This window comes from Zalophus californianus, chromosome 8 (assembly GCF_009762305.2).
Source record: "Zalophus californianus isolate mZalCal1 chromosome 8, mZalCal1.pri.v2, whole genome shotgun sequence".
NCBI lineage: Eukaryota > Metazoa > Chordata > Mammalia > Carnivora > Otariidae > Zalophus > Zalophus californianus.
The window spans coordinates 21,703,445-21,722,860 of NC_045602.1; the positions used below are offsets into that span (position 1 = coordinate 21,703,445).

Here is a 19,416-nt window from a genome sequence, read left to right on the forward strand (position 1 = left end):
CAGTTTGAGTTACACTCACCGAGATCTTGATGATCTTGTCGAACATGACGTCAGGAGAGACATGGAAGTCAAAGACGAAGTACTGGAAGGAGGGAGTACTGTCTCTCAGTACTGTCTCTCAGCTGATAGTGGCCAACAGCCTGGGGTAGTGCCGGGCCCCTCCCTCCTGCCACTGCCCGTCTGCTCCCCTGGCCATTTCTCCTGAGCCCCGAAGTTCAGAGGAACAGCAGTGTAACCACTGGTCGTCCCTGACTGCAGGTGGGAGCTGTGTGGCTTTGGGCAACACATTGTCCGATCTGTTTCCAGAGCTTTAAAATGGGGGTAATGATACCCACCTCCGAGTCTTGTTATGGGGCTGGATGAGATAGTACAAGACACCATAATATACACTGCAGCTGTGTGGGCAACACAGACATTGCCCTTAAACCACAGTGCTCCACTGCCTGGAAGTGTCCTAATTGCAGCGATGTTTAATTTGTGAAATAAGGTGTGAGGGACTTCATTTGCTGGAAATGTAAAATGCTCCGGGTGTGAGGTGTCCTCCAAAGCTGGGAGCTGCCCCTCACCCCGGGGCCCATTTCTCCTGGCCTCGGTGTGTAGGTGCCGGGAGGGAGAGCAGCAGAGAGGCCCCCGGGGGAAGGGGGCGTCAAGGTGATGGAAAGGGCCGGGCAGTCAAGGGAGAGAGGGGTGACGTGGATTTGGACTTAGGGACAGTGTGGTTCTTGATGACCTGGAGGGCAGTTTCAGTGGACAGGGGGCTGGAGACCGAGGTGTGCTTGGGAGGAGAGGCAGTGGGGACCGCTCACGGAGTCGGACGGTGAGCGGGAGGACAGAAAGGGGTGGTCACCAGGAAGTACGTGGGATTGGGAAAGGCGTGTCTAGATGGAGGGACGGATGGGGGATAGACAGATGGAGAGACTGCCGCTTCCTGCCCCTGAGCATATGGGGTTTTCTATCATTGTACTCGGAGAGAATATGCGAGAGTAGAACACCTAAGAGGCAAAGGAAGAGCCAAAGGAAAAGTAAAGGCAGGGCTGGGGGCGCTGAGTGGTTTGGCTGTGACGCCAGATCCTTTGGGAAGAAGAAAGAGAAGGATCCAGGGCAAGGGAGAGAGGCAGCTGAGGCAGAAGGAAGGCATCAGTGGCCAGGACCAGATGCACCCGCGGAAAGGGGTCTTGGCCTGGTCTTGAACGGTCAGGCTGCACGGGGAGGGCAGTGGTTGTGAATCTCCCTTCACACGAAGACAGGTCTCGAGCCAGGTAGGAGGTGAAGGCCAGGCCAGCGGCCTCTGACTCTGTCAGCCCTGGGGGAGCGAGCTAGCTAAGGGAGAGCCAGAAATCTCCACTCTCTGAGGAGTCTGTGGGCATATTCCTTGTGTGTCCTGAGCATATTTCCCTTTTCTAACCACTTAGAAGTCTGCTAAGTCATGCTGATGGTTCTCATCTCCCTCTATTGTGTTTAGTGGAGTCAAAGGAAAGTTCCTGCTAACTCAGAGAATTAGCCAGAAGCAGTACACTCCTGGGACCAAGGGTATTTTTCTTTTTTTCTTTTTTTAAAGATTTTATTTGTTTATTTGAGAGAGAGAGAGAATGAGAGACAGAGAGCACGAGAGGGAAGAGAGTCAGAGGGAGAAGCAGACTCCCTGCTGAGCAGGGAGCCCGATGCGGGACTCGATCCCGGGACTCCAGGATCATGACCTGAGCCGAAGGCAGTCGCTTAACCAACTGAGCCACCCAGGCGCCCCCAAGGGTATTTTTCAATGAAGAGGAACGTGGCATAGGACAAGAAGCATAAGGAAAGAAAGCCCTGCTTCGGGATCAGAAGAATCATGGGAAGATAGTTTTGAGGGGTTGTGCTCAACGAGGGGTGATTTTAACCGCAGCGGGACATCTGGCAATGTCTGGAAACATTTTTGGTTGCTACAAGTGGGTGGGGGTCGCTACTGGCATCGAGTGGGTAGAAGCCAGGCATGGTGCTCAACACCCTACACTTCACAGGACAGTCCCCTACACCAAAAACTATCTGGCCCCAAATGTCCCTAGTGCCGAGTTTGAGAGACCCTGGTTTGGAGGAAACAGAAATTAAACAAATCAGAGCTACTTGGATTTGTGAGAAAGAACAAAACTATGATCAAGAACAGGGGCGCCTGGGTGGCTCAGATGGTTAAGCGTCTGCCTTCAGCTCGGGTCATGATATCAGGGTGCTGGGATCAAGCCCCACATTGGAGTCCCAGGGAGCCTGCTTCTCCCTTTCCCTCTACTGCTCCCCCTGCTTGTGCTCTCTCACTCTCTCTGTCAAATAAATAAATAAAATCTTAAAAAAAAAAAAGTACAAATTTAAGATTCACGTGAGTGGAAGGGATAGTCTTAGTGGATATAACTGGAAAGTGGTTTCTAGGCTGGATGGAGGTGTGGCCTGTCAGGGAAGACACTGTCACCTCTGTGGCCCCCATGTTGCCAGGCATGGGCTTGAAGTGCAGCACAAGCTCAGCAAATGTTTGTTTCTTCCTTCGGGTGAGTATCCATTCTGCAACCCCAACCCCTCCAGGTACAAGCCAGGCTCTGGGCCAGGCCACAGCGATGTAGGAGACGGGGAGCCTGCAGTCCACCAGGGACAGAGACATGAAGGACCAACCACAATTCAGGGATGTTACTGTCACAGAGAAAGAAGCACATTGAACTGTGACCCAGAGAGTGCAGGTAAGGCTGCTCAGTGGCAAGGACACTTGGCTTGGGCTCTGGAGGGTGAGTAGGAGTTTTCTGGGGAAACTGTGGGAAAAACAGCTCTGTTACCTTGGGAAGGAGGAAGCAATTTGAATGAAACGTGAGGTGCATGAGGTTGGTGCCAGGTGAGCCCCTGAGTCAGCCAAACGTGGCTCTGCCACTCTCAAATAACTGTGGAAGGCCATGGGCACCTGTCTCCATATCCATTAAGGGAAAGTGGACTCTTATCTAGGTTGAAGCTTTTCCAGTCAGGGATGTGCCCTGATATAAGGTCAGAGGCTGAGTTTCCTGACTCCTGAGAAGGTTGCCACATGGGGCTGGGAGATGAGGGGCTGGGGCGGGTGTTTCTGAGCACAGATGTCCCAGGTCTGTGGGCCTGTGGGCAACCCGCTATGAGAACCAGGCCCACCTGTGGTAACATAGGACCCTGGCCTGGGTCCCTATGGGGGACAGAAGTGTGTCCCGGTTTCCTTCCTGAAGATGCACAGTTGGGGGGCTCCCCTTAAGTTCAGGTGGCACCCTCAGCCCTCACCACTCCTCAGGACAGACACGGAGACACAGGACACAGATGCCTCACTCCCTGGAGCCACCAGGAGAAGCAGACTGGATGTCCCTCCAGGAGAAGGAGGGCTGGAGCCCTCAGACCAGCAGCTTCTGTGTTCATCTGACCTACGCTCAGGCACCTAAAGGGCACCTGGGCATCCCTCCCCAGAGCTGATTAAGTTCGTTCCCTGCTGGAGCCCAGAGTCAAGCTATTGTGTCAGGGGTGGCCATACGAGGTGGCAGACAGAGTGCTTGGCTGAGGCTGACAGGCTGGGCCCTGCTTCATCAACAGCACTCTCTGTGCTCTTGGGTAAGGTCCTTCTCATACTGAGGCCTCAGTCACCTCCTCTGTAAGATGGGGAGATTGAATTAGAAGGTCTCTGAGGTCCTTTGACCTCAGTGTGGCCTCAGATGGCTGCAAAGAATAGGAGGAGGAACCAGACTTTTTTCGCTCATACCCTAAGAATCAAGGCTAGTGCTCTGGAAGGATCCCCGTAGAGGTTCAGGCAGCATGGAGGCTGCCCAGCAGAGAAGGTGAGCACGTAGAACCCGACTCTGGCCCTTAGCACCCGGGCAAGGACTTTCTCCAAGAGCTTCAATGTCCCCTTGTGTCAAATGGGACTGAGGGCAACAACCTCCGACTTTTGTGGGGGCCAGAAGAGGGGGAGCACCTGCAGCATTTACAGGAGAAGCTGGTTCATGGGAACCACTCCTTAATGCTGCCACCGCCCCAAAGGGCTCTGGCCAGGCCTCACGGGGTTCACCCACAGACAGGGCCGGAGAAATGGTGGCCTCCGGCCAGAACACTGTCAGGGGGTGATCTAGACTCAGGGTTCGGAGGACATGGCATGGCACATCTGCGTGCTGGGGTGGTAACAGCGTGGGCCAAGGTCATCCCTGCTGGGAGCCCTTTGTGCCCCTCGACTCCCGCTGCTCCTGTTGGGCCTGGGTGGGCTGGGGCCCAGCCTCCCACCACATGTAGGGAAGTCCCTTTCCCCACATAGGGCCACAGGGCACTGACCTCATTGTAGTAGGGGCAGTTAGTGGACTCCTTCATGGACGTGCACTTCTTGTCGTCACCCACCTCCACGCATACCACGGGGTCCATGTTCAAGCCCACCAGCTGCCGGGCCTCGATCACAGTGATGCTGACCTGCGGGCAGGAGAGGGAAGCCAGAGGTGAGCTCGGTGAGCCTGGGAGCGGGTCCTCCTCGAGCCGCGGCCCAGGAGCAGGGAGCCAGCACTAATCTGCTGTTGATCCGGGACTCTTTCTCCAATAAGCCCGAGTGTCTTCATTTATAAAGCAAAGGCATGGGCTGGATCTCATCTAAGTGCGTTCTAGAATTACCGGGAGGGAGGAGGGCACTGGTTAAAAACGCTGGTGTCCCTGCCAAACTCCAGACCAAGCCAGTCCAACCTCGGGTGGGTGGGGCCAGGCATCAGTACTTTTATTTTTTAATTTTTTATTTTTTAAAGATTTTATTTATTTATTTGACAGAGAGAGAGACACAGCGAGAGAAGGAACACAAGCAGGGGGAGTGGGAGAGGGAGAAGCAGGCTTCCCGCTGAGCAGGGAGCCCGATGCGGGGCTCGATCCCAGGACCCTGGGAAAGGCAGATGCTTAACGACTGAGCCACCCAGGCGCCCCCAAACATCAGTACTTTTAAAGCTCTTGGTGGTTTCAAGTGCTCCCCCAGCCTCCGTGACTCCACCTTATAGAGGGCTGCAAACCACTTCCTGGGTTTCATGCGCTCAGAGATTAAGTTTTCTATGTCTTCATCAACGTGCATTTAATTTTGTGCTCCAGCATCTCTCATTTTAAGACTGCGGGCCTCTGAGAGTTCTGTTTCTGGAATTTGGCCCCCTTTCCACCTTCCTGTTTTCCCCCTTTTGTTTAATTTCTTTGTTTGGGAGCCTAGGCCACCTTTGCTGGCTTGATGCTGTGTGTTTTGTGTGCACTGTGTCTTTTCAAGTGGCGTCCAGCTCCATGGAATCTTCTATGCTGGGAAGCCCTTTTCCAGTTGTTCATTCATTCAACAAACGTTTGTGTATATATATATATGGGGCAGGGGAGGGGTGGTATGTGTACATACCTTTTCTGAACCTTCCTTTTAAAGATTGATTTATTTATTTGAGAGAGAGAGAGAGAGAGAGAGAGATGTGGGGTGGGGCAGAGAGCAGGAGACAGGGTTCCAAGTAGACTCCCCACTGAACCTGATGACACTGGGCTCTATCTCATAACCCTGAGATCACGACCCAAGCCCAAACTAAGAGCCAGATGTTTAGCCGACTGCACCACCCAGGTGTCCCTCCTGAACCTTCATTTTAAGCAATCAGTTCTTGCTTTGGATTAGAGGTGTCGGTCCCCATTGGGGTGCCCATGACAAAACAGAAAGAGGCATAAATTTGAGGTTGCTGGACTGGCATTGAGCCCCAGACCTTATACATGACCAGGTGTGAGAGGAGGCCACCATGTAGGCTCACTGAGCTAGATGTAGAAACACCAGCTATCCATAGGTTGTGTGAGCTTTAAATGAGGTAATGTGTGTCAAAGTGCTTCATAAACAGTAGAAAGTTCTAGAAAATGTGAGCTATTGTTATAAATGGCTTCTCAAAGTCTCCCAAGTAGGTAGGGTCCTGTAGATGCTTACGATTGTTCCATTTGACTCTCTTGCACTTGCATTTTAACAAAATAACCTGTGCTAAGCTAGTGTTAGCATTTACCTCAGCTCATTCTTCTAATGAAACTGTGGGGGTTGCTTTTATACTTCTCATCTTGGAGACTTGGTATTTTAATCGCTGTGCTTTGATGCAACTTCTAAATATGATTTTACTCCAGAAAATTATTTTCCCTTTTCATAAAACAAGAATAACCATGGAAATTATCATCCGCTATGTCCATCAAAGTCTTATAAATATTCTGAAGGCCAAGAAAAATCCGCACATCAAAACTAATGATGTTAAGAAAAATAGAAACTTCAATGCCAATGAGACCATTGCCAAGAAAGTATACAGAACTGGAAACTGAACATTTACTAATTGAAGCAACACTTGAACCACGAAAGCAAGCATTTCTATTTGGAACTTGAAATGCCAAAGGGAATGAAGCTCAGAATCCAGAGCTTTGAAGAAGTTTAATGATCACCATTTCTTCAGGGAGCTAAAAAGGAAATAGAGCTGATTAACTTAGTTCCGAGAAGTTGCCTGTGAAGAGAGTAAGCAGCCACTAGAAGTCTTTCCAGAATATTCCTACACAGTAGTTCATAGAGTTTTAACCTCTATGAACCTTTTTATGCCAAAAACTTAAAAAAATCTCATATTTTCCCACAACTAACCCATCCTCTCCGCTCCATTAAAAAAAAAAAAAAGAAAGAAAGAAAGAAAGAAAGAAAGAAAGAAAGAAAGAAAGAAAGAAAGAAAGAAAGAAAGAAAGAAAGAAAGAAAGAAAGAATTATAGGGCGCCTGGGTGGCTCAGTTGGTTGAGCGACTGCCTTCGGCTCAGGTCAGGATCCCGGAGTCCCGGAATCGAGTCCCACATTGGGCTCCCTGCTCAGCAGGGGGTCTGCTTCTCCCTCTGACCCTCTTCTCTCTCATGCTCTCTGTCTCTCATTCTCTCTCTCTCAAATAAATAAATAAAATCTTTAAAAAAAAAAGAAAGAAAGATTATAACTCAAGACTGGGAAGTAGACAGACACAGTTTTGACTTAATAAGGTAATAAGATATGCCATCAGGAGATTAACCTTCCAAATGTGAGCAGTTGGTTAGTTTTTATGTTTTTTATCCAGAGGCCCAGCCATGATGCTAGTGTTTCTGCCCCCTATTCCTTTTCAGGACCCAAAGGATGGGAAGAGGAGGAGGGCAGAGGGTTGAAAGGAGCAGAGGGTGGTGGAGTGGGGAGAGAAAGGCTCCAGAGGGTGCTCTTTGCTGGCTGACGGGTGCCCCCCCGGAGGGGAACCCCGAAAGTGCACCACTGAGGTCGTTGCATGGTGTTGGTGGGGGAGGGGAACATCATTCCTGCTGCTTCCCCACCGCCACCTGGGGCTATATGGAGGGGAAAGGTATCACTTGGACTTGAAATTTAAAACAAATTTTGAGGGGTGCCTGGGTGGCTCAGTCGGTTGAGCATCCAACTCTTGATTTTGGTCATAACCTCAGGGTCATGGGATCGAGCCCCACGTCTGGCTCCCACTCAGTGGGAAGTCTGCTTGAGATTCTCTCTTCCTCTGCCCCTCCGCACTCTCTAATAAATAAATAAATCTTTAAAAAAAAGTAGAAATAAAATAAAACAAATTTTGAGGGAAGGGATTGGCCATCTTTTCCTTCCATTCTCCAGTCATCAGCAGAGAACTCGATTTTTCCAGGGTGGAAGATGGGGAGGCAAATAGACCCACAAAGGGACAGACCAATCAGCTGACCAGGGAGGCTCTTTTGGTAATCACCTATTCAGCCCTCCTCTTCCAAGATAAGGGACCTAATCCCTAGGTGACTTCGTGAAAGCCATTGCAAGGAACAAGGCTGAATGTAAACCTGTACCTCTGTCCTGGGAGAAGCCAAGAATCATGGCACTCTGTGACCTGCTTCCATGGGATCTGACTGTGCTGCAGGAACAGTGGTGGGGAGCTGGAGATGGCAGGGGGCAGGCCCGTCAGTGCTGCCCTTCTGAAATACCCTTTACCTTTCCTCCCCTCTGGGTGGCCGAGGTGACATGACCAGATACGCATTTTGAGAAGATCACTCCAGTGGTGGCACAGAGACCAGCTAGGAAATGGGTACAATGTTGCCTTTGAGGCTGGGGTCTAGGGTCACTGTTCAGGGAGACGACATGGAGGCGAAAATGTATTAGGTCTTGGTGCCCGGAAGAGAGGGCAGAGAACACACTCAGGATGCCATGACCCACCAAGAACATCTCTGCCAAGTGCTGAGCTTTGCTCACTCTGATGGGGAAGCTGCATATTCACTGGGATGACACTGCAGCTTCTTGCCTTCAAGATGCCAATAATCAGGAAAGGGTTTACACATGACATACATTCTAACCAGAAGAAACAAAGGGGATGGGCATGCCATGGCCTTTTCACTGTTCTGAGCCCTCAGGGTCCTTCCCACATCTGAGTTCAGCTAAGGCCCTCTCCTCCCACCAGCTGGGTGCACTTTCTGAGGTCTTTCTAACTGAGTGAATACAAGTTCTCCAGAGACTGACGTTCCTTTGGTAAGGTTTCTTGACTTCTATGTTGTATTTATTGGAAGCAAGAATAAATCCACTCTTGCATCCTCAGGGCTCTCTCTCAAACTGTGTTCGTATTTTAGTTGAGATGGGAATGAACTTGTTAGACAATACTGTATTACCAGGTTAAATACAACAACTGTCTGTTCAATTGCAGAATGTCTGGAAAGTCTTTGGAGGGAGAAAGTGTGGTCCACTTAATAAAAGTCTCTGTCAGGAAGCAGTTGGAAAGAGTTTTGAAAACAAGCAGTAGGTAGTAGGGTAAAGATGAATGGGGACCAGAGGCGGTGACTGTCCAAAAGGCTCAATTAGAGAGAAATTAGTCACTCTTGACTGCTTCAGTTGGACACCCTTGGATTTGAACTCTGGCTCTACCTTTTTTGTTTTTTTTAAGATTTGATTTTTTTATTTGAGAGAGAGAGAGTGAGAGGGGAGAGGGTCAGAGGGAGAAGCAGACTCCCTGCTGAGCAGGGAGCCTGATGCAAGACTCGATCCTGGGACTCCAGGATCATGACCTGAGCGGAAGGCAGTTGCTTAACCAACTGAGCCATCCAGGTGCCCTTGGCTCTACCTTTGAATAACTGTGTGACCTGGGGTAAGCTCCTTACCCTCCTTGTGCCTCAGTTTCTCACCTATGAAATGTAGTAATACCTATATTTGGATGGTTGTAAGAACTACGTTAACTTAAACGGAAAACACACATATAGCTCGCAACATAGTGCCTGGCTCACAGTAAACCTTCAAGAAAATGTTATGTTAACAGGAACAACAATTACTCCATTTTCTTTGTGCCCTTATGTGGCAGGCTGGTGACACTATAGGGGGAACAGTATCTGCAAACACAAAGACAAAGAGGTTTTTGTTCTTTGGAATTTTCCTATGCTCAGAAAACAGGGGAGCAAAGCCCTGAGCCCAGTCCCCTGGAAAAGCCTTCGGAAGTCTTAAGATATTCTGTGTTTGGGTGGTGGCAGAGACGGGAGGAAGCGACATTCCCAGACCTCCTAGGAGCCCAAAGGCTTGAGGCTGGTTAAAACCACTGCCTGGGGCGAATTTTTGAGCACCTGGAAAGATGGTCAGCAACTGGATGAAAACAAACTGAAGCAAGGATTAAGGAGACAAGGAATGTCCTTGAGAAAACTTGACCAGTTGTACCGATACAAAGAAAGGTGCTTCCTAGTCCTTGATACCATCACCTGAGGGAGGTGTGGTGGGGCTGTCCTTAACGACGGGGCGGGGGGCGGTACGCACAGCATCTGGGAAATGAGTATCGAAGATACAGCTCTACGGGCGCCTGGGTGGCTCAGTGGGTTAAGCGTCTGCCTTCGGCTCAGGTTATGATCCCAGGGTCCTAGGATAGAGTCCCGCACTGGGCTCCCTGCTCCGCAGGAAGCCTGCTTCTCCCTCTGCCCCTCCCCCTACTCTTGCTCTCGTGCACGCTCTCTGTCTCGCAAATAAATAAATAAAATCTTGGGGTGCCTGGGTGGCTCAGTCATTAAGCGTCTGCCTTCGGCTCAGGTCATGGTCCCAGGGTCCTGGGATCGAGCCCCACATCAGGCTCTCTGCTCGGCAGGAAGCCTGCTTCTCCCTCTCCCATTCCCCCTGCTTGTGTTCCCTCTCTCGCTGTGTCTCTCTCTGTCAAATAAATAAAATCTTAAAAAATAATAAAATAAATAAAATCTTAAAAAAAAAAAAGATATAGCTCTAACCTGGGAGAGGAGGCTCATTCTGATTCTGGACCCTGGTTCTGATACAGTGGCAGCCAGGTGGGGTCTCCTGAAGGCTCTGTTTCCTCTGACCAATGAGCATATTCACTCAGTCCTAGGAATGCCCACAGTCTTCTGACCTAAAGCTGGGTCTTGTTAGACTCTAAGGGAAGGTCTAGAGCAACGGGTGGCCCATGGGCCCTCTTGCTTCCAGATTATAAACAAGTACTAGGTGCTTCTGGCTTGTACATTAGTTGGTTGTGGGTTGTGTTAGTGTAACTCAGTCTCTCAGGCTCTGATCAACTCTGCCAGAAAAGACAAAATTGGGGGTGTGGCCCTGCAAAGCTCAGGACCAGGTCCCCAGGCTTGGGGGGCTGAACTGGGATTCAGTTGTCCTGTGTGACCCTCTCTGAGCAGCTATCAGCCATGCTCAGGACCCAATCCTGCAAGCACTGTGGTCACATTAGCAATTCAATGGCTTCAAATCTCTCCCTATCTCAGCCATTTTCTCTCCAGTTTTAGAAACACACAAACAGAAAAATTAACTGTTAATTTCAGAAAACACAGAGAAGAAAAAGAAAAAAAAAAACCCGCCCACATTCTCACCATCTATGGATAACCAAGACTGACATTACTTCTGGCATTAAAATAATAGAAAACAATAATTTTAAAAAGCACAACAAAAAAAATCTTTCTTCAGAGGCTATTTTAATTGTTGGAATATATATAGTGGTGCTTCTTGGTCTTTTTACGGTTTTTCCAGGTCCCTCTAACTTTAGTTAGTCTAGCAAGTGCAGTGCTGGACATGAACGAAATCCTGGGAGGGCTTTGACCAGCATAAGCAGAGTTCTCAAGTTCCTCTTTAGGCTTGTGCCTCTTTAGTTATGGCACTTTTACAAGTGCCTCCCAGAAACACGCTTACTTTGGGAACTTACATTCAGCTTGTGGTTGTCTATGCCCCTCAGATCCATGCAACCACAGAGTCTATAATGCACATCTGGTCAGAACTCCCCACTCGAGTCGAGTCTGCAAGGTATGCAGCCTTGAGTTGCCCCACCTACCTGGAAATCCATGGGTCGCCCGGCACATGGCTCCATCTTAATGTCTGGTTTGGACCTGAGAAAGAGAATGTATAGTCAGGCCTGATGTAAGGGGACCGCTTGCAGGGGAGGAGGCGGGCACCGGCAGTGGTTGGACCCCGGCAAACAGCAGAAGGACAGAATCATGGGCTTCAAACACTCCAGGACTGTCAAACAGAATGGGGATGGGGATTAGTTGTTCTCAGAGGCCCCAAGAGAGAGGACTAGCTAATGACACAAGTGACAGAGAGATAGTAGGTCAACAGGTTCAGATGTGGGCTGGGCAGCTCTGTGATTTCCCTTAGCCTGGAGGTGTTCAGTGACCTGGGAATAGGCTCCTGACTTTGTAGGGACCGAGGTGTGAGAGACATCCCAGAAAAGAAGAAAGGGGCAGGGTTAGGAAGCTGGTGGGGGACCCTGATTCTTCCCCACCCCAATTCCACACACTGCGGGGTCCTGCCTGATGGGGCAGAGGCAGTTTGGGCTTCGTGACTCCTGCATACTCACCGCTTGTTGGAGACATTGGTGGTGAGAGCTGTGACAGAGGCTAGAGACATGGAGTCGGGGTCCAGACCATCCCCCAGCCGAATGGCCAAGCCGTCAAGGTCCTCCATCTCCAGCACTGCCGGTTCATCTGCCGAAGAAGAAAGGCCAGTTAGGTGGACTGGATGGTGGGATACAGACTCTCTCCCTTTTTGCTTCGGCATCCAGGAAGCTAACAGCCAATTTCTGGGTTTACTTGGTAGCATCTGTTTAGAATGTTATGGCCCATATATCTGCAGTGTTTCCTAACTAATCTTGATCTTTGATTTTAATTGATATTGTATCTGGTCTTGTTTTTGTTTTTTTAGTTTTAGTTTTTTAAAAGACTGATTGATTTGAGAGAGAGAGAGAGATCGAGCAGGAGGGGCAGAGAGAGATTGAGAATCTCAAGTAGACTGTGCAGAGCGTGGAGCCCCATGTGGGGCTGGATCCCAGGACACTGAGATCATGACCTGAGCTGAAACCCAAGAGTTGGACGCTTAACCAACTGTGCCACCCAGGCGCCCCCAGAGTGATCTTTCTCTGCTGCCCTGCTGCTCTGTCAGCTCCCAGGCCCCAGCCTGCCTCTCCTCCCTGGAGCCCTCCCTGCAGCCTGGTGAGAAGGCTTGGGGAAAGCCAGGACAGTAAGTCCTGCCACTGAGCAAGCATTCTCAGGACACGCTGGTTTCCCCTCCCCCAGAAATAGGGAACGGGTCCAACCACTTTCGTTTTTCGTTATTCCCTTCTCTAATGAACAATCTCTAGGCTTCTGTGTGCAGGAAAAAGGGGGGGAGCAGAGAGGGCAGGAGGATCCTTTAATAAACAGGCCCATCCAACAGTGGGTTCTGCTCAGTTCTAGACCAGAGGAGATGCTCTTCCCACCCTTAGTGCTAGGAGCGCCCCCTTCCCAAAGACCACCTTCAGGACCGGGCTCCGCCGGCAGCCAATGGGAGGCTAAGGGCCCGCCCAGGAGGCCTCGCCGGCCAATCGCAGGAGAGCCTCTTGGGGCGCTGCCCGCGGAGGGGAGGCGTTTGGTCTCTGTCCGGTGCGGAGAGATGGCCTCGGGCTTGGCGGGGCTGCGGCGCGCGTCCGTACCGTGTCTTTGGGGTTCCTCCTTGTGGGGCCGGTTCTTGCCGAGCTTCATGGCCGAGAACACACTCCTCCCGGCTCTGTGAGGCGGGTGCCAGAACGAGGTGGAGGGAGATGGACGCCAGGAGGAAGACACACAAACACAGGAGAGCAAAAACGGAGAAAGAACACGTAAGAGAAAGGAGCTGCATATTAGAGTCCCTCACGTGCTGGTCCCGAGATATGTTGGGGGACAGACTTTCTAAAGCGGGAGCCAGGAGGGGGAATTAGGGCAATCCTAAGAGGAGACCCCACCACTTCCTCCTTCCCCGTGCCTTCGCACCACTCGAGGAGCAAGCCAGGGCCCAGCGATCAGAGAAGGTGACCTTCGGCTGGAAGGCACGGTTTTAACTGGAGCCCTCCTGGGGCCTGCGCTGATCTCCTCTCCCTCAGTCCGGTCTTAGAGCTCTGAGCTCCATCATGCCTCCGAGCTCCTCCTCCCTACCCAAGCACCCCACCTCAGCTGGTTGAAAAGAAAACCAGATGACCGGAGACCAAGCCTCAGGACAGACAGACAGGAACAGGATCAGAGCGCAGAGGACAAGGAGGAGGTGGGGGATGTGGTTGAAACTAGCGGCTCGGTTCTCAAATGGTGCTGGTGATCAAAGCTTGCCTTGTCTTTCCCAACCTCTCCATGCCCTCGGATTCTCCTTGGTTCCCAGTGAGGAGGAGGAGATGGGCCCTTTCCCATCTGTCTTTGGTGCTGGCTTCCACCCCTTCTGCCTGTCCCCACTCACTGTGGAATCCCCCCTTTCAACCAACCCCCAGGAACGTATGCAGACTCCATAGTTCCTACCTCTTTCTTTGGCTTGGAGTGGCCTTGTACCCCCAGGTGAAGGGACTTGCAGTCAGGGGGTGCTGAGGGAAGGGGGCAAGGGCCGTCAGTGTCCCTTCAGTGATGTCCCTGCAGCCGAGCCTGAGTTCCCTGGTGCCAGCAGGGACCCGGAGTAGGATCAGTGGGGGGTAAAGTGCAATATTCCATTACCCCATCAATATTGCAAGAGCTGGATACCTGACTCCTTCCTCTTCCCATTCTCCCTCCTCCTGGGTGTGGCTCGTCATCCTGTAGGCCCAGGTGGGGCAAGACGGAGGCTCCAACTCTGAGCTCACCTACAGCAGAGCCCACCCACCTTTGGGTCACACATCTCCCTGTGGAAACTTGACTCTGGTTCCCAAGACCCCCTGCTCTTTATGCCGGGTAATGTGAGGTTGGGCAAAACCTTTCTGTCCTTGTAGGGATGGCCTAAAAACCTCAAGCCTCTTTACTCTATGTTGGGGGCCAATCTTATTCCCCCAAATCTGGCCCGACCCTAACCCCAGGCCTTTCTTTACTCTTCTTTGCTTTCTTTACTCCCAGGCAAGACGTGGAGGGTTATGAGTCTGCATCCCAGTGAGAGAGCGACCAAGAACCCTTCCGTGTGCACCAGCTCACCGCTTAGAAAATAGCAGTGTATCCATGGTTTCCTAAAAAGTCACGAGGTGGGTGAAAGAAGGCTGGGGTAACACTGAAGTGTCCACACTAGCCAGCATCATGTTGTCTGGAACGTCACAATGGGGGAGAGGGAAAGGATGTTTCTCCCCTTCTAATAAGGGGAGGTATACACCTATGTGCCAACAAGAGATTAATTATATAATTTTTCCTGAGCACCTACTGTGGGCCAAAGGCTTTTAGATGTTTGCTCATTTTATCTTCATAGCAATCCTGGGAGGGACATACACTTTTCCTCATTCAGCCCAAGGAAAGACTCAGAGGCTCCGAGCGCTGGGGTTGAAGCGCAGAGCTCCTGCCTCCGAGGCCGGCAACTCCTGCACCCTCGGCCCACGGTAGGATTGCACTTCCCTGTCGGTGGACATCACATCCTGACCATTTGGAACTTTGGTGAAGAGTCTCCAGGGCCTGCACTTGTAGGTGTAAGTGTGGGCCATGGACCAGCACAACCCGAAGATGGGGTTGCCGTCTGTGAAGAGTCCCACAGACTACCCAGGTTTACTTACAAAGAAGGGGCTTGTTCACAAATAATCTCAACCTCAACACATTTTGGAAGAGACTGCCATGAAGGTTAATGGCTGGTGACAAAACATGGAACAGGTCAGTGACCTCATCAGGAACAACTGAGTGGCCGTGAGAACGGACCAAACTGCCTGGCTCACACTGGCCTGGTGGCCTTAAGGGCGGGGGTACTGGCTACATCTGACCCCTGCAACAGGATGCATGCCTAGTGTAGGTCCTCACTCTGCTTCCTGTCTCAGTGTTTGGGACTCCATTCTGCCCAGCTTTTCTGCTCTGACTGCCGCTCACGTGGATTACCCAGGAGTCTCCTGGACGGCTGGCTTTGTACAATCGCTTCTTGGCCATTTCTGGGTCACGCCATCCTGAGTCCCCAGTCTCATGCTGTGTGGGACCTACACAATGCCATCACACGTAGCCTGCTCCTCAGCCCCCACCCCTCCGGGCTGCCCCCCCACATCCTGTTCCCCTTGCCCTAAAGCTCCTGGGAAAGTGCTCTGAGATTGTAGGTCAAAGCATTGTGTTAGGTCAGAAGCAGGTCCAGCCTGGAGAAGCCAGCTGCTTGGCATCCTGGGACAAGGGCTGTATCTGCTGCCTGAGGCCTGGAGGGGGTTTGAGTAGCAGGGAATCGCGGCTTTCTGATACTGGTCCTGAGGACCCACCCAAGCAGAAAAGAGCCTGGGGCTTCCCTTGGGTAGTTATGGCCCTTGAGTTTGAAAGTTACTTTCTTTCTTAAAACAAATATATTTGGAAGCAAAGATTAAGACGTAAAAAAACCCAAAACCCTATGCTCTCCCACTATTCTCTACTATACCCTGAAGCCAATCAAAGGAGAAACCCCTCTTCCCAGACCCTGCATAATTTTAAGCATCTCAGGTGGACAGGTTCACCGGTGGTACTCCTATGTGCCTGGAAATATCTCAAAATGATGATTTCTCCCTTAATGAAAAATGCAGAATGTGTAGGGTAAATGTAATTTCCAAAATTCTTACTGTGGGCCTTTCACCTGTTTGCTTCTCCTAGACCTGCTCTTCAGTTCATCTGGACAGCCTGCCATAGAGCGTGATGTCACTGGCTCGCACTGCCCTATGGAGCTTTCTGATCAATGACACATCAGAAGTTCACACTAGAAGCAGTGTCTCCTGCCTATTACTGCACTGCTTTCCAGAAAGACCATGCCTGCTTTCCTTGGCAAAGGGGAAAGGTGATTTTCGGAATAAATGTTAACTTAGGCAGGGATTATTGAAGATTATCCACTCATGTTAAAGACTAAGATTTCCAAAATGTGGAATTCGTTGACTAGGTGACTGGTGCGCTGGTGTACTGAATTTTGGTTTTCGTTTTTAAATAAAATGCCGCCTTTTATTAAGAGACAAAGAAAACAAGCCAATCATCAACTCAGTGAAAAACTACTTTGCAACCAAGTGGCTCCTCATTCACGGCTGCAGGAAAAAAGAAGCTGGAGCCAGGGGAGGTGGGCCTCTTCAGGCCCTCTGAGGAGTCAGGGTCACATTTGGGCTTCCCCGTTGCTGGATTCACTGCAGGCAGAATGATATGCACCTAACAATGTAGATCACTCTTTCCCTCTACGGAAAAGATTTTAACGTTAGTTCACTCATTTGTAAACTCTTTTTTTAAATTTCTGGACCTGATGATTTCTCTGCTGGTTCCACGGCTCAGATCTAGAAGGATGCTGTGGTTGGGGGATGCACTCAGGGCCCCTCGGGAACCCTGGCCAAAATAAATGTTGTGAATTCAGGTCTGTGTATTTTTCTAGAGCTGTGCCTTAGGGGCTGCTGTGCTTGACCATGGACTCCAGGCCTGGCTGCCCACGGCTCTGCCCTGAGACCACCTTCAGTCCTCACAATCCAGGCTCACCAGCTCAGGCCTCAGGTAATCAGGAGGAACTCCTGCCTGAGAGGAACAGGTCTCTGGCTCTCCGCATTGTTGAAACAGCCACATTTTCCAAACTTGGGGGCATGTGCTCCAAGTGCCTCTTGGTGGGTTTTATTTCTTAATTCCCTTGTCCCAAGTGCAGCTAATTTCATAATTGCAGGCTGTAGAGTTGTTTTTCACAGTGTGTTGAATTTCAGTTAGTTTCAAAGAGCTTCCCACATCTGGGCAGGATAGGTCGAGCCTTCATACAAGAACCTGTCTCTGAATTGGCGTGTTTGCCCGTGCACCCTGGGGCAAGCAAGAGGCTCGGGAGGCCCTGGTGTACAGAGGCCCACAGTTCGCCTGGAAGCTGGCTCCTCAGCTCTCCCCGGTGGCCCACCCTGTGCAAGACTCAAGCAAACAGCCTCGAGGCAATGGATTCCCACCTCCCCAAGTCAAGCTCTCCCCACATCTCACGGACTCACGGGGAGCACGTGTCCTCTCATGGCCGGATCCTTCAGTTTTTCCTACTGCAACTGGCACATCCTTCCACTTATTTCTGCTCAGGGGAGCTCCAGACTAGCCAGCTTTGCCACACAAGAGCCTTTCAGAGATTTAAAACGGTTTTTATAATTGTTCTTCCCCAGGCGAAAGAGTTTCGACTGGTTTATAATCTCTTTTTAGCAATCTCATTTCCCGCCCCTTTCAGTCCCCCTCCTGCCCTACACAATAGAACACGAATAAAAATTGCCGTTTGACTTTATCCCCTGTGTTGCCTAGAGATGACAAGAGCTTCAGATCAGGTAGCGCTAGGGACCCAGCGTTTACAGCGGGGCTACAATGTGCCCGCGCCGCGAGGCGCCTCAGCTGCGGCCAGTCTGCGTCGCTGGGGGTCCGGCTTGGGACAGACTGAGGAGCTGGAAACCAGGCAGGGCCCTCGAGCATCGCCACTCGCAGACAGAGCCCAGGGGAGGGACAGGCTGTTCACACCTCCTGTGGAGGCCTTTTACATCTAAGCATCCATACGGGCCTGACCCCTCGAAACCTCTCCCTACGAGGGACTCCCAGCTCAGCATCTGCATCATCTCTCACCTCCCCCCGCCCCACCACCCCCGGATTCAGCTCTCTGGCTCCCTCTCCAAGCCTGGTGTGAGCCCTACCTTCGGCTCCTTCCCTTGCTCGGAGCATGGCACATTCCTCCACCCTACAGGTGCCTGGGCCTGAACTTTCCCCACGCGGTGCCACTGCCTTGTAGTGCTTTTGCTCGTGTGTAACAAGTGGGAGTTGGAACTCAATAAGCTTTTGTTAAAGCACTGGACGACGATGAGTCCCCCGGGATCTTAATGCAAGCAGAGGTCTCAGGCCCATACCCCATACCCGTGCTGACCACCCCAGACCCCTAAAGGCACAGTCCTGGTGTCCCCATGATGTTCTCATGTCTCAACTAGTTTTTAGCTTATTGGCATCACATTCTGGGGTAAATCTCTTAACATCTCTGAAGCTCAGTTTCCCTATCTGGAAAATAAAGACCACCTGCTTGGCTTTTCAGCTTGCATCAGTGTCTCTGGAGAATTAAATTAAATTTAGAGTACAGTCAAGGGCTCTGAACTCCCTGGGTCTATTGTTAACTCTGGGTCAGAAGCTAAGTTGCCTGTGTTGTTATCCCAGCTCTGCCCCTATTCTGGGGCAAGTTACTTCCCCTCCCTGGGACTCAGATTTGTCATCTCTAGGAGAGGGCTGTGGCCCAGAGACCCCTCCAGCTGGTCAGCCCTGACTCCTCCTCCTCCTGTGAATTCCCAGGATGCTAGAGAGTTCTTGGGACAGCATGTGCTTTTGAGGGACCCCGGGAGACCTACTTATCAGCCCCGGGCCTTGAGCCTTTCCAAGCCCCTGTGGCTGGCCCCTCTCACCTGGGCTCCCCACCTCTGCCCTCTCCCAGCTAGCCTCTGACTTCTCCCTCCCACAGGAAGCCTTTTGGGGGATGGAGATTGTGCAGACAGCCAGAGAGTGCTCATCTGCTCGTCTCCCCTTAGCTTTCAGGGGCTTCATGTCCCAGCCACCCCTGTGGCCACTCTGGGCCCGGAGTCTGTCCTCCTTGCGCCTCCAGGCCTGCACGTCCACCTGCCCATCCCTGCCTTGACTCTTAGGGGGAGGTAGCCATTGGCTTCTTGGGCCTTCCCCACTCCTATGCTTTCAGTCATGCTCTCCCTCCCTCACAGGGAAGCCTAAGGGCCTGGCACGTGGGTGTAGAGCTGAACAGGGAAGTAGAGGAAGAGCCAAGACACTGAAAGGAGGCAGGAGGGAGTGGAAACCAGCAGGCCCAGATACCTGCCCGCCCCCCACCCCGCCCCCTCCCTCCCTGACCCTCACCCCCTATGGCCAGATGGACAGACCTCCCTCGCCCTGCCATCCCCCGGTGCTGGCTCCACCAGGACTGTCCACACCTAAGCCCACTGAGACGGGCCATCCCGACATCCACATCCTGTGGTGAGGAGCCTTTGGGCCCCATGGGCTCCGCCCTGGCCTGGGACACCTACTTGTGCTCGCCATCTCTGCCTCCCTTGGTCTTCTCTCTGCCTTTGCTGAGTAGGGGGAAGAAACGAGGAGACAAGG

General features: G+C 51.5%; 1 protein-coding gene and 1 long non-coding RNA gene across 4 annotated transcripts in view; one reads left to right on the forward strand and one right to left on the reverse strand.

Annotated features, from left to right (window-relative positions):
- The window catches only part of OTOF (otoferlin), a 94,065-nt gene that overhangs the window by 27,212 nt on the left and 47,437 nt on the right, over window positions 1-19,416 (reverse strand). For all 3 annotated transcript variants that reach the window (XM_027623800.2, XM_027623801.2, XM_027623802.2), the window contains exons 6-10: window positions 12,888-12,961; window positions 11,778-11,904; window positions 11,253-11,307; window positions 4,288-4,419; window positions 20-82 (exon numbers count right to left, since the gene is read on the reverse strand). In XM_027623800.2, coding sequence (XP_027479601.1) covers window positions 20-82; window positions 4,288-4,419; window positions 11,253-11,307; window positions 11,778-11,904; window positions 12,888-12,961 — 451 coding nt within the window. The remainder of the gene's footprint in view (window positions 1-19; window positions 83-4,287; window positions 4,420-11,252; window positions 11,308-11,777; window positions 11,905-12,887; window positions 12,962-19,416) is intronic.
- Window positions 12,854-16,648, forward strand: LOC113938361. Its single transcript, XR_003524886.1, has 4 exons — window positions 12,854-13,052; window positions 14,278-14,399; window positions 14,618-15,009; window positions 15,952-16,648. It is a non-coding gene; the product is annotated as an uncharacterized LOC113938361 (long non-coding RNA).